General features: G+C 39.7%; 1 protein-coding gene across 1 annotated transcript in view; it reads right to left on the reverse strand.

Moving 5' to 3' along the window:
* LOC112267023 (vesicle-associated membrane protein-associated protein B) overlaps positions 1-18,704 on the reverse strand; it is a 43,745-nt gene that overhangs the window by 19,555 nt on the left and 5,486 nt on the right. The window contains exon 2 of the mRNA XM_024445027.2: positions 16,626-16,778. Within this exon, the coding sequence (XP_024300795.1) occupies positions 16,626-16,778 (153 nt within the window). The remainder of the gene's footprint in view (positions 1-16,625; positions 16,779-18,704) is intronic.

Consider the following 18,704-nt stretch of genomic DNA (forward strand, 5'->3'; position numbering starts at 1 on the left):
GAATAATTGCACCAACAGTTGTTGCCTTCTCACCAAGCTGCTTGCCTATTGTCCTGTAGCCCATCCCAGCCTTGTGCAGGTCTACAATTTTATCCCTGATGTCCTTACAACCTCTCTGGTCTTGGCTATTGTGGAGAGGTTGGAGGTGTCTTTTATACAGGTAACGAGTTCAAACAGGTGCAGTTAATACAGGTAATGAGTGGAGAACCGAAGGGCTTCTTAAAGAAAAACTAACAGGTCTGTGAGAGCCGGAATTCTTACTGGTTGTTAGGTGATCAAATACTTATGTCATTAAATAAAATGCAAATTAATTACTTTAAAATCATACAATGTGATTTTCTGGATTTTTGTTTTAGATTCCGTCTCTCACAGTTGAAGTGTACCTATGATAAAAATTACAGACCTCTACAATCTTTGTAAGTAGACAAACCTGCAAAATCGTCAGTGTATCAAATACTTGTGCTGAAGAGTGATTTCATGAATTGCCAACATTTCATTAACATACAGTGCGGAGAACATTTCCCTAATTCGGTGTTCCAGTTGAAGTGCTCGGATTAGAAGGAGATTTTAAGTATGAAGTATTTTAAGTATTAAATGCCCATATATTAGGTACTTTATGGCCATGGGTACATCCCAAATGGCACCCTATTCATTTTATAGTGCACCACTATTTCCTATAGGGGCTCTGGTCAAAAGTAGTGCAATATAAAAAGGGAACAAGGTGCCATATTGGACACAACATGTTCGTCTTACCATGACTGCAAAACATTGATGGATGTACAGAACACACCCCTGAGAGCAATATTTCTAACAGATTAGTTGTTTTTCTTTGTAACGTTACATATTGCCCTAACAAAAAACAGGTTTGAGTCTGAATATTCTTTAACCCATCGTCTCATCACATCCTCCAATGGAGTGTTATTTGATGTCATTCCAATGACCAAAATATATTTTCAAGCTCCTTCAATGATTTACAATGATCTCTTCCTTAGGTCGGCGTCTCAACTGCTCTTGCAGAGAATAAAATGGGTATTGATGGGTAAATATTTTTCTCCTATTCATTACTCTTAAGAGAAGCGTGTTCGGATTCAAAGGGCTGCGCATTTAACATCAATGCAGACTGTGTGCGTGATTTCGGGGGGATAACTTTCATTAATAACAAGTTACCTCTTAATTACAAAGTCCGTGCTCGCGCTCTCAGATGTGGCTATTAGGACGGGTCTGATATATATATGGCACATGCAATTCTTCCCAAAGTATGAAAAACCTCAAGCGAGTTAAATATCGCAAACCAGAAACAGACAGAGCGTCCTGTTGCTGTCAGCCCCAATTTGCGCCGCCATCCAACTTGGGTTCAAAAGGGACAATATTCGAGAACGGAGGGAAAGAAAGCGTGCAAATTCTTTGAGGTGCATTGAATAACCTAAAATAAGTCCCAACTGTCAAATAAGATTTTAAAAACTCACTCTTTGAACTACAGAATTAAACTGGTCCTGACAGAGCTCATTTTAATCCTGTGCTACAGTCGGGCAAAAAATGTATTTAGTCAGCCACCAATTGTGCAAGTTCTCCCACTTAAAAAGATGAGAGGCCTGTAATTTTCACCATAGGTACACTTCAACTATGACAGACAAAATGAGAGAAAAAAATCCAGAAAAATCACATTGTAGGATTTTTAATGAATTTATTTGCAAATTATGTTGGAAAATGAGTATTTGGTCACCTACAAACAAGCAAGATTTCTGGCTCTCACAGACCTGTAACTTCTTCTTTAAGAGGCTCCTCTGTCCTCCACTCGTTACCTGTATTAATGGCACCTCTTTGAACTTGTTATAAGTATAAAAAGACACCTGTCCACAACCTCAAACAGTCACACTCCAAACTCCACTATGGCAAAGACCAAAGAGCTGTCAAAGGACACCAGAAACAAAATTGTAGACCTGCACCAGGCTGGGAAGACTGAATCTGCAATAGGTAAGCAGCTTGGTTTGAAGAAATCAACTGTGGGAGCAATTATTAGGAAATGGAAGACATACAAGACCACTGATAATCTCCCTCGATCTGGGGCTCCACGCAAGATCTCACCCTGTGGGGTCAAAATGATCACAAGAACGGTGAGCAAAAATCCCAGAACCACACGGGGGGACCTAGTGAATGACCTGCAGAGAGCTGGGACCAAAGTAACAAAGCCTACCATCAGTAACGCACTACGCCGCCAGGGACTCAAATCCTGCAGTGCCAGACGTGTCCCCCTGCTTAAGCCAGTACATGTCCAGGCCCGTCTGAAGTTTGCTAGAGAGCATTTGGATGATCCAGAAGAAGATTGGGAGAATGTCATATGAAACCAAAATAGAACTTTTTGGTAAAAACTCAACTCGTCGTGTTTGGAGGACAAAGAATGCTGAGTTGCATCCAAAGTACACCATACCTACTGTGAAGCATGGGGGTGGAAACATCATGCTTTGGGACTGTTTTTCTGCAAAGGGACCAGGATGACTGATCCGTGTAAAGGAAAGAATGAATGGGGCAATGTATCATGAGATTTTGAGTGAAAACCTCCTTCCATCAGCAAGGGCATTGAAGATCAAACGTGGCTGGCTCTTTCAGGATGACAATGATCCCAAACACACCGCCTGGGCAACGAAGGAGTGGCTTCGTAAGAAGCATTTCAAGGTCCTGGAGTGGCCTAGCCAGTCTCCAGATCTCAACCCCATAGAAAATCTTTGGAGGGAGTTGAAAGTCTGTGTTGCCCAGCAACAGCCCCAAAACATCACTGCTCTAGAGGAGATCTGCATGGAGGAATGGGCCAAAATACCAGCAACAGTGTGTGAAAACCTTGTGAAGACTTACAGAAAACGTTTGACCTCTGTCATTGCCAACAAAGGGTATATAACAAAGTATTGAGAAACTTTTGTTATTGACACAAATACTTATTTTCCACCATAATTTGCAAATAAATTCATTAAAAATCCTACAATGTGATTTTCTGGATTTTCTTTCTCATTTTGTCTGTCATAGTTGAAGTGTACCTATGATGAAAATTACAGGCCTCTCTCATCTTTTTAAGTGGGGGAACTTGCACAATTGGTGGCTGACTAAATACTTTTTTTACGTCGTGACACGCATTACGGCAACTCGTGTGCCGTACAGCGTCTTTCCACCAGGAGTAGCGCTTCTCTCGCAGATTAAAAACATGCTTAACCATATACACTTGTAATCATAATTCATGATTTTCGTTTAAATGAGCATTAGCATTAATATTATTATGGCTAATATTCAACACATTTTTTATGAGTAGGTTGCTAATAGCAATGTGGTTATCAATAACACAAATACTGAATCAATCAATGATGAATTGCGTAAGACTGATGTGCAGAACCTTAAAAAGAATACCACTACGCCAACCTCTGATATGCATTTATACAAGCAAACCCATCACCTGCTGACAAAGCGCTTTCGTTTTTTTGCTCTCACATTTGCCGTGTTAATGTTTTGAAATACATTTGCCAACCTATGCACAAGAGCGGTGTGTTCAATAATTATGAAATCTCATGTGTGCAATAACGCATGTCCTAAATTCTCACGTGTGCTACCTATTTAAACTAATTTGCAAATTACATGCTCTAACCCAAATTGAGACGCAACATTCCTGCCTCTCTTTTTGCTCTTGATTGTGCACAGGTGTTCATGTAAATAATTTATTACGATAGTGCCAGGGAAAATCAGGGAACTCACAAATGTGGATATACTTTCCATGTAATCCAACATAACGTTATTGCATATTTCATGGAAAGAGCAAGTGTTCATGTACATTCAGTGTATATGATGGAGTGAGAGGACAGAGGTGATTTGGAGTTACTGTTAGTTGTTATATTTCTTTTTATATTAATATGTTGCTTTATACACAGTAATTTACTAATGTTAAGTAGTTTATAAAATAATTTATTGTGCTATTGGAAGCACAATAAATTAACCCTAATCATTCTCATGCTTTGTTCACTAACATTATATAAAGTAATTATATTCCTTCATCTCTCTCTTTGAACAAAATCACATCCATCCCCTCTGAAAAGTTTGATACGTTGTGTAACTCTTATATTTAACGGAATTTATTTATCAAGAAATGAATTACTTGTAAGTTCATCAATAGTTAATTAATTCAAATGTTTTGCTATTTTTCTCAACAACATTGATGCCCTGAATTTAGCAGGCGCAATTGACAGATCAGTTGGAAAACGTTGTGATGGGCTACTTTCTGCACACACCATGGTCAGTGTGAACCGGAGTGACTTGACACAACGCTGGTTGAACAAGATGTAGCTACAAACAAAACGGAGCTAAATGTTTCTAGTCTGCCATGAAGCATTCATCCATATATACGGGTAAGAGTCTAAGTACATTTTTAGATATACGTTTCTAATTTTGTCAAAATGTCATTTTAATTACAAGTACTGTTCGCTAGCTAAAGAACGTTAGCTTGATTGCTCGCTTGTGTATGATTGTATGGTTGTGTATGATCTGTGTAGAAATATTATCAGAATCAAAAACCATTTGCCTTGCTAGTTATAGCCTAGTATTAGCTAGCTAACATTGAACCTAGTTGGTTAGCTTTAGCTAAAGAGATGGGTTGGGCTAAGGCTTAAAAGAGTGTGAATGATGCTGAATGGGTGTAGACAAAGAAGAGTTCTCCAGTAGGTGTATCAAAATATTCAAGGGCCATTTCCTCAAAGTGGGGTTACAAGTAGAGGTTGACCGATTAAATCGGCATTTTTGGATGCCGATTATGACCAATTACATTGCACTCCACGAGGAGACTGCGTGGCAGGCTAACCACCTGTTATGCGAGTGCAGCAAGGAGCCAAGGTAAGTTTCTAGCTAGCATTAAACTTATCTTATAAAAATAATCAATCTTAACACAATCACTAGTTAACGACATATGGTTGAGGATATTACTAGTTTAACTAGCTTGTCCTGAATTGCAATTAATCAATGCGGTGCCTGTTAATTTATCATCGAATCACAGCCTTCTTCGCCAAACGGGTGATGATTTAACAAGCGCATTCGAGAAAAAAGCACTGTCGTTGCACCAATGTACCTAACCATAAACATCAATGCCTTTCTTAAAATCAATAGACAAGTATATTTTTTTAAACCTGCATATTTAGTTAACAGAAATTCATGTTAGCAGGCAATATTAACTAGGGAAATTGTGTCACTTCTCTTGCTTTCTGTGCAAGTAGAGTCAGGGTATATGCAGCAGTTTGGGCCGCCTGGCTCATTGCGAACTGTGTGAAGACCATTTCTTCCGAACAAAGACCGTAATTAATTTGCCAGAATTTTACATAAATATGACATAACATTGAAGGTTGTGCAATGTAACAGCAATATTTAGATTTATGGATGCCACCCGTTCAATAAAATATGGAACGGTTCCGTATTACACTGAAAGAATAAACGTTTTGTTTTCCAAATGATAGTTTCTGGATTTGACCATATTAATGACCGAAGGCTCATATTTCTGTGTTTAATATATATAATTAAGTCTATGATTTGATATAGCAGTCTGACAGCGGTGGTAGGCAGCAGCAGGCTCGTAAGCATTCATTCAAACTGCACTTTCCTGCGTTTGCCAGCAGCTCTTCGCAATGCTTGAAGCACAGCTCTGTTTATGACTTCAAGCCTATCAACTCCCAAGATTAGTATTGCCAGCCTATAGTGCCTATAAGAACATCCAATAGTCAAAGGAATATGAAATACAAATGGTATAGAGAGAAATAGTCCTATAAGAACTACAACCTAAAACTTCTTAACTGGGAATATTGAAGACTCATGTTAAAAGGAACCACCAGCTTTCATATGTTCTCATGTTCTGACCAAGAAACTTAAACGTTAGCTGTTTTACATGGCACATATTGTACTTTTACTTCCAACACTGTGTTTCTGCATTATTTAAACCAAATTGAACAGGTTTCATTATTTGAGACTAAATTGAATTTTATGTATTATATTAAAGTTAAAATAAAAGTGCTCATTCAGTTTTGTTGTAATTGTCATTATTACAAAAATATATAAATTGGTATCAGCGTTTTTGGTCCGCCAATAAATCGGTATCAGCATTGAAAAATCATAATCGGTTGACCTCTAGTTACAAGTTAAACAACTTTGAAAGCAGAATTACTTTCCCATTGTTCCTCAAATGCAGTGCATGATAAACAATTTTCTAGAGACTACTTTTATCTAAAGTTATTTATATATAAAAAATTATTATTATATATATATATCATTTTCTACAATTTTTTTAGGACTGAATCCACGTGATGGGTCACACATTAGCAACTAATGCTAATTTTTGAATCTTTACATCATCCTTCTTTAAAAATTTCAAATGGATATTTTCATCTGTCATATGATACCACTCGCATTTGCGGTGCGCTTTTGAGAACAGTGTTTTTCCGCTAATTGCATTTTAGAATACTCATACGTATAGCTTACTGCCGTGTGCACATTGCTGCACTTTTAATATGAAGAAATAGTTTATCAACATTTTAAGCTAAACGTTCTGATCTGTTGCATCAGCCTCATTGCTTTGAAACTTTTTTTGATGTACAATAGTTATATGAATTTGGGATCTATTGTCCCACAACTGTCCAAAACTCTGTTTTGGATTTATTTTATTATTATATTTGTTTTATTGAATATTAAAACGTACAATCTACCTGCAGTGAAGCTGCTCAACATTTACATTACATTGAGTCATCTAGCAGACACTCCCATTCAGAGCGAGTGTGTGTGTATGCACATACAAGCACTTGCGCAGCATCAGCCTCAGGCTAACAGGCATTGGATATAACAGCGTTTCCCATCAGTGTCATTCAAAACATGTTAATTAAAAAAAAGAAATGGTATATTGACTTTGTATTTTATCTTTGACTGGCATTCTATCCCCCACCCAGCAACTCCACTCCCACTCGTCTCCAGTTCCACATCCACAGTTGTTTGGCATATGTATTTCTTGCACAGAATGGTAAACCTTTTTTACTATGGGGGATAGTAGATTTTGGAAAAGTACCTGTGGCAGTTATTCTAACATCTTCAACGTGTGCCTCGTAATTCGATAAGAATACGCACCGGTGCATCCCCGATATGTACTTTGGCGCTGTGATAAGGACCTGATTACATGACTGGTATTGGCTAATAAGAATTGAGATATCTGAGAGAGCCATGCGAGTGAAAAGTGATTCGGAGCAAGGCGACTGGCAGCTGGGAATTATAATAATTAAATTCAACCCAAGGGCACAAATGGTCACTTTGGCCGCAAGGTATGGATTTTTTGGGTGAGGGGGCATTACGGCCACACAATTGAAGGATTGGTGTAGACTACATTTGTGTCGTATTCTCTATGGTAAAATACCACTATATTTTGTAAAGTGGTGCCTTGCATCATACAATGATGAAAACAATGACTTAGTCACGAACGCTCAGTCACATTTATTTATTTTCATAGCTATAGCAGACAATATTTGTGTGCTTTGTTTTCATTTTCGCCATGGAATAAATATTGAGATAGATTAATACAGGGCTGTGACGATACCACTAACAGCAAATGTAATGTCCCAAAAAAACGTAGCAGTTGTAACCTACCGTCCAATGAGGCAATGGCCAATGCACATTTCACAGGCTCATTATCTCAAAACCATATCAAATAAATTGTTTGTAAAATAGTTGCTGTTGAGCTAAAAAATGGAAAGAATCTCACGATTCTATTTGTATTGCGATTTGATGTTCCAAACATATTGCTCACTGTCTGCTGCAGAAGGACAAGAGAGTGCATGATCAGTCATGCAAATAACATGCGTAAAATGTATGCATGCCGCAAAATGTATGTGTGGCACAAAATGTATGCGAGGCGCAAAACATCAAATGTATGCACGCATGAGTGTGGAAAACATGTTGGCTCACCATTTGAAAAAAAAGATGCAGAACATGCTATAGGATGAAAAATGCCATTGTTTTAGCGCAGGTACAGCTGACTAGCGCTAGCTAAAAATAATGTTGATATGTGACCCTTTCAGTAAACTAGGCATATGTTGCGGGTCACTACTTCACAGGGGAGCCGTTTGAACAAACTTTTTTTTTTAAATCAATATGTGTTTTTTTTGGCTGAAATGCCTTCTCTAACGTGACCTTTCATGTGCCTTAACAAACTTGTATGCCATCTGTAAATACTAATACAATTATTAAATTACAGGCCTAGTTGGTTTAGCCACAGAAAAAGTCAGCAACCTTCCCGCTGGCCATGATTGGCTGAGATAATGAGTGGGCTGTACATGCCGAGAGATGAGTTTGGATTGATCTGCCATATAGCACGCTTCTGTCTATTTGAGCTGGTCAGTATGTCTAGGTAATCCTGTCTAATGTCTCTTTAAAAAAATGTATTGCGTAGTAAAACTGCATAAGCCTAATGTCAAGTTAAAGTATACGGTTAGATAGCTAATGTTAGCTGGCTGGCTCGCTAGCTAACGTTAAGTGTATGCTCTCCACTTTCTGGAGGACCGAGTTTTGAAATCAGTGGAATTCGAGTATGATAACTAAGGAGATGGAGAAAACACCAGTCTCCGGATTACATCTTCAAACTAAGGGTAGCCATGGCATCCGACAGGAGACGTGTCCATCCATTATGTTTACGGGTAGCTACATTAAGATAGTACGTTAGTTTCAGTATAGTTTCAAACGACAGAAAGTGGTTTAATTTCAAGTTAGTGTACTGTTAGCTAGCTAGCGTGTTAGCTAACGTTACGTGTATGATCTTATTATTCGTATCTCAGAGCCATTTGCTTGACTAGTTATAGCCTAATGTTATCTTGCCGACATTGAACCTGGTTGGTTAGCTACATGCAGACTCATGCAGGGTAGTAACATCATGAGTTAGGATTATGGTTAATTGTTTAGCTAGCTAACTATATGTCTTAACAAGACTCCACTATGCAAGTGTCCATTTCAATAGAATTCACTCTGGATATCAACAGTTGTTGCAGTGACATTTACCAGCTAGTACGTCTATTTCAGACCACAGGTAAGATAGTCTAGCTAGTCAAATTTTCAGATATTAAACATTTATATTTTTCCCAAAGTATTTTCATTTCAAGTTAAAGTGTACTGTTAGCTAGCTAATGTTAGTTGGCTGGCTGGCTCGCTAGCTAACGTTATGCGTATGATCTTATTACTCATATCTCAGAGCCATTTGCTTGACTAGCTAGCTAACATTGAACCTGGTTGGTTAGTTACCTGCAGATTCATGCAGGGTAGTAACATCATGAGTTGGGATTATGGTTCATTGTTTATCTAGCTAGCTACATGTCTTAACAAAAGACTCATCGGAGTGTGCCAGAGCACAGAAAACTGTTGAATTTAGGAATGCTCAACACCCGTTGAATAGGGCCGGTGTCAGTCAACACTGGCAAAAAAGAGTAATTAAATTGTTGCCAGATGCACAGTTACAGTCACCAATGCTCTGGATAACAGCCTAACCAGCTCTGCCAGGGGGAATAAAATGGTCTGAGTGGGGTGCTCTCATTTGTGTCTGGAAGTAGCTAGCAAGCTAGCCAATATTAGCTTGGGTGCTTGACTACCAGGTCGGAACGTTCAGGTCAACCATTCTCAAATTGGCCAGAGCATCCAGTGTGAGCTCTGAATGCTCCGAGAGCGAAACGCTCTGAATTTACGAACCGACAATCTGACAACACAGTTGCAGTCACCAATGCTCTGGATAACATAAAAGCCTAACCAGCTTCGCTAGGGCAAGTAATGTTCTCTCATTTGTGTCTGGAAGTAGCTAGCAAGCTTGGGTGCTTGACTGGTGTTAGTACAGAATGCTCGGATCAACGCTTAAAGAGATGGGTGGGGCTGAAGCTTAAGAGGGTGGGATCGATGCTGAAAGGTTGTAGACAAAGGGCTCTCCAGTAGTAGTAGTACCAAAACATTCAAAGGCCAAGTTTTTCAACTTCCAAAGCAAAATTACTTCCCCAAAAATGTATGATATACCATTTTGCAGCTCTGAGTCTCTACTTTTATCCAATGTAAAAAAAAACACAATTTTGTAGCAATTTTTGCTTAATAACACCGATTTGAGCCGGTCGGTCACATATGTAACTATTGATTTTTCCCCCATCACTAAAGTACACCTACAACAAGCTGAGAAAATCCTCTATCCAACTGGATTTTAAAAATGTTATACAACTCAGGACACTTTTTTCTACCCAGGCACTTTTTTGGGGTGTAAAGAAGAGAGAGTGGTTCGCTTGACAAAGTAGCAGGCCCCAGTGAAATGGGTACAGTGTCAGGTAAGCAGACACTTAGAACTGAGACCTCTAGAGGGCGTAGTTCTTCTTGACATTGTGTATTTCCTCTAGGTATCAATGCAATCAGCCCAGCCATTAATACACTCGTGTCCCCTGGGGACCGGATTGTACATCCTATGAGGCTGCAAAGTCTTCCTCAAGTGGAGTTAAAGAAGGGCCACAAAAAAAATACAAAAATGCATACCGTCTTAATAAAACAATGTTCCACCACCATGATATGGGGTTAGCTACTTCTGGACGTTGTGTACAGCAGGGGTAAACAGACTGGTGGAAAGTGATTGGTTGAACACTGTACATAACACAGTAGCCACCCTGGCATGGTGGTGGAAATTGTGTTTTATTAAGGAAAGCCATTAAAGCTAGGAGGAAACCGATGCCTTTGCAGCCTGAATGGATTATGTTTTATGTACTCACTGGTTGCGGGGGGTTAGGAGTGTATTGCTGGCTATGCTATTTGCTTTGGGACCAGATGACCAAAGACCAGGCAACGTATACTTTACTGAACTTTGGGGCTAGCAGACACTTTCATTACAGGAATCATGAGGATAATGTACTTTACTGTTTGACCAAATCGGCAGGTTTCCTAGTGGTTAGAGCGTTGGGCCAGTAACCGAAAGGTTGCTGGATCGAATCCCCGAGCTGACAAGGTAAAAATCTGTCATTCTGCCCCTGAGCAAGGCAGTTAAACCCACTCTTCCCTGGGCGCCGAAGACGTGGATGTCGATTATGGCAGCCCCCTGCACTTCTGATTCAGAGGGGTTGGGTTAAATGCATTCAGTTGTACAACTGACTAGGTAAACCCCCTTTCTCAAATCATGGTTTTAGCCTCCTAAAAAAAAAAAGGACGTTTTGAGGGAGTCGCAAAATGCGACTAAATGGTCACAGTCTGGAGCCCCGAATAAAAAAATAAGTAATATGCGCAACTCTTTAATGCTTCCCAGAGGTTTGAGACACGCGTCTCAATAAACTGTGCATCTCAAAAAAACGCTTGAGAGTTGTGGATACATCTTGTTACTTGAAAGAAGAAATATCATACAAATGGAGTAAGATGATTCATTAAGCAACTTTATCACCCTTGATACGGATATACACCTTGATGAGGAGACTATTTAGAGCATGCTGTCATTAGTGGATCACACAACAATAATATGGAACAATAACATGAAGGCAAAAGTTGTTTATGGCCAGCCATAATAACAGGAATTGCAATATAAGAATGTTTAAGTAAGCTTACTGTAGGATGCTGGGTTTAAAAGGCCTTTGAGACAATTAAGACCTATGGTTTTGACACACAGTAGATACATTTGTTGACACAAGGGCCCCTTTCTCTGATTGAGACATCCATGCTACATAGTTTCCCATCCAACGCAGCACAATACAAATCAAGTTGAGCACTTCTGTGCTGTGCGTTTAACAAACGTTTTGCGGGGGTCACACTTCAAAAGCTCCATGTGGATCACCAACTAAGCTTGTAAATGACACTTTAGGGATTTTAGGTATCCTGTGGCAAAGTATTTCCTTTCAGTCTAGCCAAAGTGGATTTCCACATTGCCTTTTGTGCTACGCTGTTTACAATTATAGTGAAAAGCCTCTGTCAGGGTACTGTGACTGTCTGAACGGGGGTTGTTTGTCGCCCACTACTGATCCCCTTGCTGACTTGCAGTCCGACTGGTAAAAAATATGTTGTGGCAGCAAATAGCCGTGTTAATGAAGCCAGGAAGGCTCTGGGTAGAGTTGTCTCCCTCAAAGAACGGCACCGGGGTGAGAACACAGCTGTTGGCCCAGGGAGAAATAGAGACGGCCATACCGCTAGCCAACAGAAAGCACTGCAATGAGATGTTCTGTCTGCATAAATGTTCTGCAGAACTGCCTGGATTCTCAACTGATTTCAATATTATTATTTTTTACTGAGGATCACTTGTATTAAAATTTGAATAAATCTTGATTCCAAGTAGTGCAGGGATGTCAAACTAATTTTGCCGTGGGGGCCACATTCAGTCTTCACCTAGGTGAGGGATGGGCAATTATGATGGTGGGGGCCACAAGAAATCTGAACACATCATGAGGGGCCACAGTGGCAATGGTCAGCATACCCACTAGGGCTGTCCCCGAAAAAAAAAAAAAAAAAACATTGTAGACCGAGAGTCATCTGTTAAATATGCATTTTTCCCTATATAGACATATGTAGGCTAATGAGCTTGTCTGATGCTTTAAGCACACTGTGATTAAATAATTAAACATGACTTAAGAGGGAGCCAGAGATCAAGATAGCCTAACCAGAAGGTAAAAACCTGTTTCTCCAAATATTCTGCCGTTAAGCTCCTGAAGTTGCCGATAATAGGCTACACCAGGGGTCGGCAACCTTTTCCATTTGGAGGGCCAATTTATCTTACCATATCTACCGATCTGCGTGCCAGTTGTGATTGTCATAACTTTTTGTGGAACAGTTTCATTTAGTTTAAAATAAAGTATTCGTATCTCAAAATAAATGTGGTTTATCAAAATTCTAAAAGTAACTTCTATTGACATTGCCAATTATGCAAAAATATTCTCGCCCCAGTGAGCTCCAGACAGACAAAGCTGTAGGATATTTGCGCAAGGGATAGGCCCATTTTATAATGTTTCCACCAGATCAAAGCATGACATTTTCCCCCTTTCACACTGAATGGTTATCTAAAAAAGAGCTGTAAAGATTTTTGGATGTTAAAAAAAAAAAAAACGTTTTACTTGCTTATTTTAGTTTTAAATTGTACAGTATAAAACAATCCGAATGGAGAACGAACCATTGAGATCACTTAGAATGTATGTGTTGCCACCCCAGGGTCACGCACTACTCATAAAGTAGTGCATTTAGAACTTTTATTATTCAAAAACATAAAAATACCATCATACCGTAGTTTAGGCTCCGGATTACTAGTTAAGGCGACTACATGATACTCTAATTGTCCCTATACTCATCATGAGCTTATGAATGAAAGTTTACAACGTAGGTGCACAGGTCGAGAGAAAATGTAGAAATCAAGGTAACAGTGACACATCCAATACCGCCTTGCACTCTTGCCTGCATCTAGCTGATCTAGGGTGTAATAATTAGTCCAACAGTTGCAAATGAGAGTTTCTATTGGACAAATTCAGGTATGTTTATCCCCATTTTGTTCAGTTTTCTTCCGTTTAAGAAACGATTTAACAGAATCCGTGGAATGAATACACCCCTGATCACATGCAAATGCAGTTCACTTTCATAGCAGCCACATACAAACAGCATGGTCATTTTTGTTCGTTGTATAATTCCAACTCGCATCCATGCACTCTCCTCCTCTCCCTCACCTTTTCCCTTCGCTTGTGGACTTCAGTACACAACACATCCGCTGTCTGTGACCGGGAGATAAAACCTTTTCAAGCCACACCATATCATAACCGCTACACACAGCTAATATGGTGATGACAATGTAGGCTAACGTCATAGTCAACATAGCTACTAGGACTAACGCATTAGTAAACACACTACAATCATGGAGTACAGGTGTACAATTAGCAAGAAGTTTAGCAGTTACCAAAAGCTTACATTGACTTGGAAGAGTTCCAGTGTTGGATAGCCATAGCCAACATAGCATCACTCTCCGTTTGAGCCAGGTGTTTGAGTAGGCTAAACTAGTTAGCTGCATTCGCTAGCTAAGTGAAAACACACACACATATATATATATATATATATATATATATAAATAATATAGCCCCAAAACTATATCACTGCTCTAGAGGAGATCTGCATGGAGGAATGGGCCAAAACACAAACAACAGTGTGTGAAAACCTTGTGAAGACTTACAGAAAACATTTGACCTCTGTCATTGCCAACAAAGGGTATATAACAAAGTATTGAGATAAACTTTTGTTATTGACCAAATACTTATTTTCCACCATAATTTGCAAATAAATTCATTAAAAATCCTACAATGTGATTTTCTGGATTTTTTTTCTCATTTTGTCTGTCATAGTTGAAGTGTACCTATGATGACAATTACAGGCCTCTCTCATCTTTTTAAGTGGGAGAACTTGCACAATTGGTGGCTGACTAAATACTTTTTTGCCCCACTGTAATTCAGTAATTCCTCAAAAAAATTGCACTGTTTTTATCAACAGCAGAAGACTGATAGATAACTGAGAACCGCAGCGAACATAAGGAGATTTTTAGTTTTTATTTGCGCCAACAAAGAAAAAGGGAAATAATATTGTCAAAGTAATGGATTACTTAAATTGAAAAACTCAGGGGTGCAAACTGGTGAGGGCCCAAAAAGGTGACACTTTTCTTTTGCACTGAAACATGCAAAAACATCCCTATTAGGGGGAAATGCAGGTTAACTAATTAAACAACAAAGAATATGATCTACATGATCAGTCTGTGTGTAAAATAAAAAGTGGTTACTGTGAACCTAACTAAAAATGTAAGTATTGAGAAAAAAACAATACACTCATATTGCAGTTAGCCATGACAGCCTTTATAATAGAACACTTGTTCTATTATAAAAGGCTGTCTTAATTAAAGTAGAACGTCGAGCAAGTGCACAAGGCTACCTGTGTGCGAAAATAACGTTCACCGAGTAAAAAATAGTATATTCCCCCCTCACTTTCTCACACACACACACACACACACACACACACACACACACACACACACACACACACACACACACACACACACACACACACACACACACACGTTACTGTCAAGTTCAAAACAACAAAAGCAATATCTTTGGGCTACACTGCACATTATTACATTGAACACTTTCTGCCTGTGGACATCTGTTCTACAATGTGCCAGCAGAGCCAGATATCAATTATGCCAACAAAGGGTCTCTTTCAGGCAAAGAGTACACCTGGCATACCCCTTTTTATCCACTGTTTTGAAAAGTGAGAAAGATGGAAAGTGGTGGTGTTCCTTTCACCTCAATAGTGGCATCCAGCTTAAGCCAGGCCCAGCTCCAGCTACACTTGATCCCTGAATCCCCTTGTTTAATAAGCAACACCTCATTTTCCCCTAATTCTCTCATTCTGAAAATGAACCACATACTGTAGAGGGAAACCATAAGTTCACAGATAGTAGTTAGTTTGTTAGCTAATTAACATTTCAGATTGCCAGGGTCCAGTAAGCAACTAATTCATTATAATTTGAGGAACGGCAAGGAGTCGTATACCAATTAATACAATAGCGAATTGGTTAAAGTTAACTCATTGATGTTGTATGTAGCTAACGTTAGCTGTCTGCCTTTATTAGCCAGCTTACTTTCACACCATAAACTCAATTATTTTATCAGTTAAGTTGGCTAATATTGCTCAACATTTCTCTGGCTAGCAAATGGAGAATTCGATCCAGCTTGCAAGATACTTAATGCTAACAATACTTGTTCCACCACACTTTCTCACATCAAACTTTCCAAATGCCAGTTGTTTTTCGGTTACAGCTCATGAAGTACGCTTCATCACCTTCTCACCCCCGTCTCCGTCTCCGTAGTCAGGCTTCTCACCTACCTCTTCATTATCGTTCAGGGGACGCGCTACTGCAACTGGGAAACTGCCTTTCCACTCTCTACGGTCTTTCCAGAGCACACACTGATACTCTAACTAGAAAATTGCTTCTCTCTTCAGTCGCGTGCTGCATTCTGTTATGTAAACGATTGGCTGAGCCTTGGATACAGCCATTAGTGATCCAAAGCACCCTGCGCTGTCTCTTCATTCACAAGACAATTGATAATATTGTCACACACACTACTGTCAATTTAATCTTCTCTTCAGCCTTCATCTTTTATTATAGGCCTATGTGTGAAATTATTTTTTATATAGTTTAGGTGTAGTTTTAATGGGCCATTGTCAGATGGCAGCCAACTGTCGGGTGAAAGGAGGGCAGGGAGAAAAAAATGTAATGTCCTCCTAAAACTCTGATATCAAGATTCTAACAACGATAGTGTGTTGAATAGACTTATTTAGGATAAGTCAAGGACAGGGGGGACATGACTTTAGAAATGGCAGAGTAATTTAAAAAAGTAATTCTAGTGTTAGACGCCTCACTCAAACACAAGGTAGGTTAGGAAGGACCTGGCATACAGTACCTGCTAGTAACATCTAAATAGGGAATACATGGACAATGGTTGTAAACCATAGCACTCATTCAGGCCTACAAACTCCCTGGCTTGGTAGGGTTGCACAATTCCTTCAACCAGGATTTATGAAAAACCTGGGAACTTTGGTTAAGTTTACGTAATTTTGCGTACCTGAGACGTTGATTGAGGTGCCGGCGTCGATGACACCGCTATTTGGCCGGACGCAGTACCTGCGCGGGGCTGTCGTCTTGACTTTGAAGCACACATTCCTGTCTGTGGGGTTGGAGAGCTTTAAGGTTGTGTTGACCACATCCGAGAAGGGACCTGTGGTGGGAGAAGAAGGTTTTATCAAATATAAATAAAAACTTTACAGAGGTAGGCTTATACACTGACAGAGAAAATATTGCAGACTATCTTAAAAGGTAGATTCAGTAATAGTATTTTACAATTTTAAAACAACACAATAGAAATCTGACAAGACTGCCACTAGCGGATTTTACCAATTTGGGCATGCCTCATTCTTTGCTTTGAGACACTGAGGGGCAATGAGGGCACAAGGCTATCACATTCTATAACATCTGGATTCATGGGTGGTAACGATGACAGAAAAAGAAGAGTATGAAATTGCCACAAGCAGACAGACTACTGCATGTGAAACATGCAAACTGTAGAGAATACATGATGGGCTAATCAAATTAATAGGGTTACTGAATCAGCACATCAAAGGCATAAAAATGTGCTGGATCGCCATTGAGGAAAGGGGGAGTTTGAAGAGAGAAAGGGAAGTAAACAATACAAAAATCATGATTAAAGCGATTCACATTACGCAATGGTAGAGGATGTGTTCAGGACAACAAGTCTGAATACTAGTCTTTCAAAACAAAAGAATAGCAGGCCTACTTTTGAGCTATAATGGCCTATGCTTTTCACTGGGGACATCAATGAACTGTGTTAATGACCCACATCCCGACAATGACGGCTTCACTGAAATGGCAGTAGTCCTAATCATCATCAAATTATTATCTGGGGCTAGGCTTCTTCTAATTCTCACTCTCTTGGAGGACCTGAGCCCTAGGACCATGCCTCAGGACTACCTGGCCTGAGGACTCCTTGCTGTCCCCAGTCCACCTGGCCGTGCTGCTACTCCAGTTTCAACTGTTCTGCCTGCGGCTATGGAACCCTGACCTGTTCACCAGAGATGTTACCTGTCCCAGACCTGCTGTTGTCAACTCTCTAGAGACAGTAGGAGCGGTAGAGATACTCTGAATGATCGGCTATGAAAAGCCAACTGACATTTTCTCCTGAGGTGCTGACCTGTTGCACCCTCGACAACCACTGTGATTAAGATTATTTGACCCTGCTCGTCATTTATGAACATTTGGACATCTTGGCCATGTTCTGTTATAATCTCCACCCGGCACAGCCAGAAGAGGACTGGCCACCCCTCATAGCCTGGTTCTTCTCTAGGTTTCTTCCTAAGGTCTGGCCTTTCTAGGGGGGTTTTCCTAGCCACCGTGCTTCGACACCTGCATTGCTTGCTGTTTAGGGTTTTAGGCTGGGTTTCTGTACAGCACTTTGTGACATCAGCTGATGTAAGGGCTTTATAAATAAATTTGATTGATTCACACGTTTGAGGTGTATGGATCTTGACACATTAGGCCAGAAGCGCACACCAAATTGCAAACCCAGCCTTTTGTCATTGCCTGAATAATAATACAGTAACCTCACTCTACTAACCCCACTAATATCAGTCAATAACAACCATTCTTGCTACTGTCAAAAACATTCAAAGAGAAAGCACAGACTGTGTCACGTCAAAGTCATCTCCCCTCAATTTTAATAAGTAGAGCAGCAGATGCTATTAAGGCCATGACTAGCCTAATTAGAAAGCAGTTTTCATGCCAACCACATCCTTGGGTCCTTCGTCTAGAGTTCCATTAATTCCTCGGCGGTAGCAAACAATGAACAATCAATATCCAAGTCCTCTTAAAAAAATAAAAATAAAATAAACAAGAGTAATACAAGAGCAGCTTTTTAACTTCAAGAAAGGATTAGCTATCAGTGGTATCATGACTAATAGCTCTCGTGCTACAGAACAATAAAACATGGACCTAGGCATACTAGGTTCACCTCACAAAAACAGTGGCATCTAAGAGAATGCCTAGGATCTTGTAGAGAAATAACATCAGTGGCATCTTGAAAGAAGGCACTGGTGCCAAGGCGACAGAAATGTGGCCTTTTTAATTTAAT

The sequence above is a fragment of the Oncorhynchus tshawytscha genome, linkage group LG02 (genome assembly GCF_018296145.1).
Source record: "Oncorhynchus tshawytscha isolate Ot180627B linkage group LG02, Otsh_v2.0, whole genome shotgun sequence".
Lineage (NCBI taxonomy): Eukaryota > Metazoa > Chordata > Actinopteri > Salmoniformes > Salmonidae > Oncorhynchus > Oncorhynchus tshawytscha.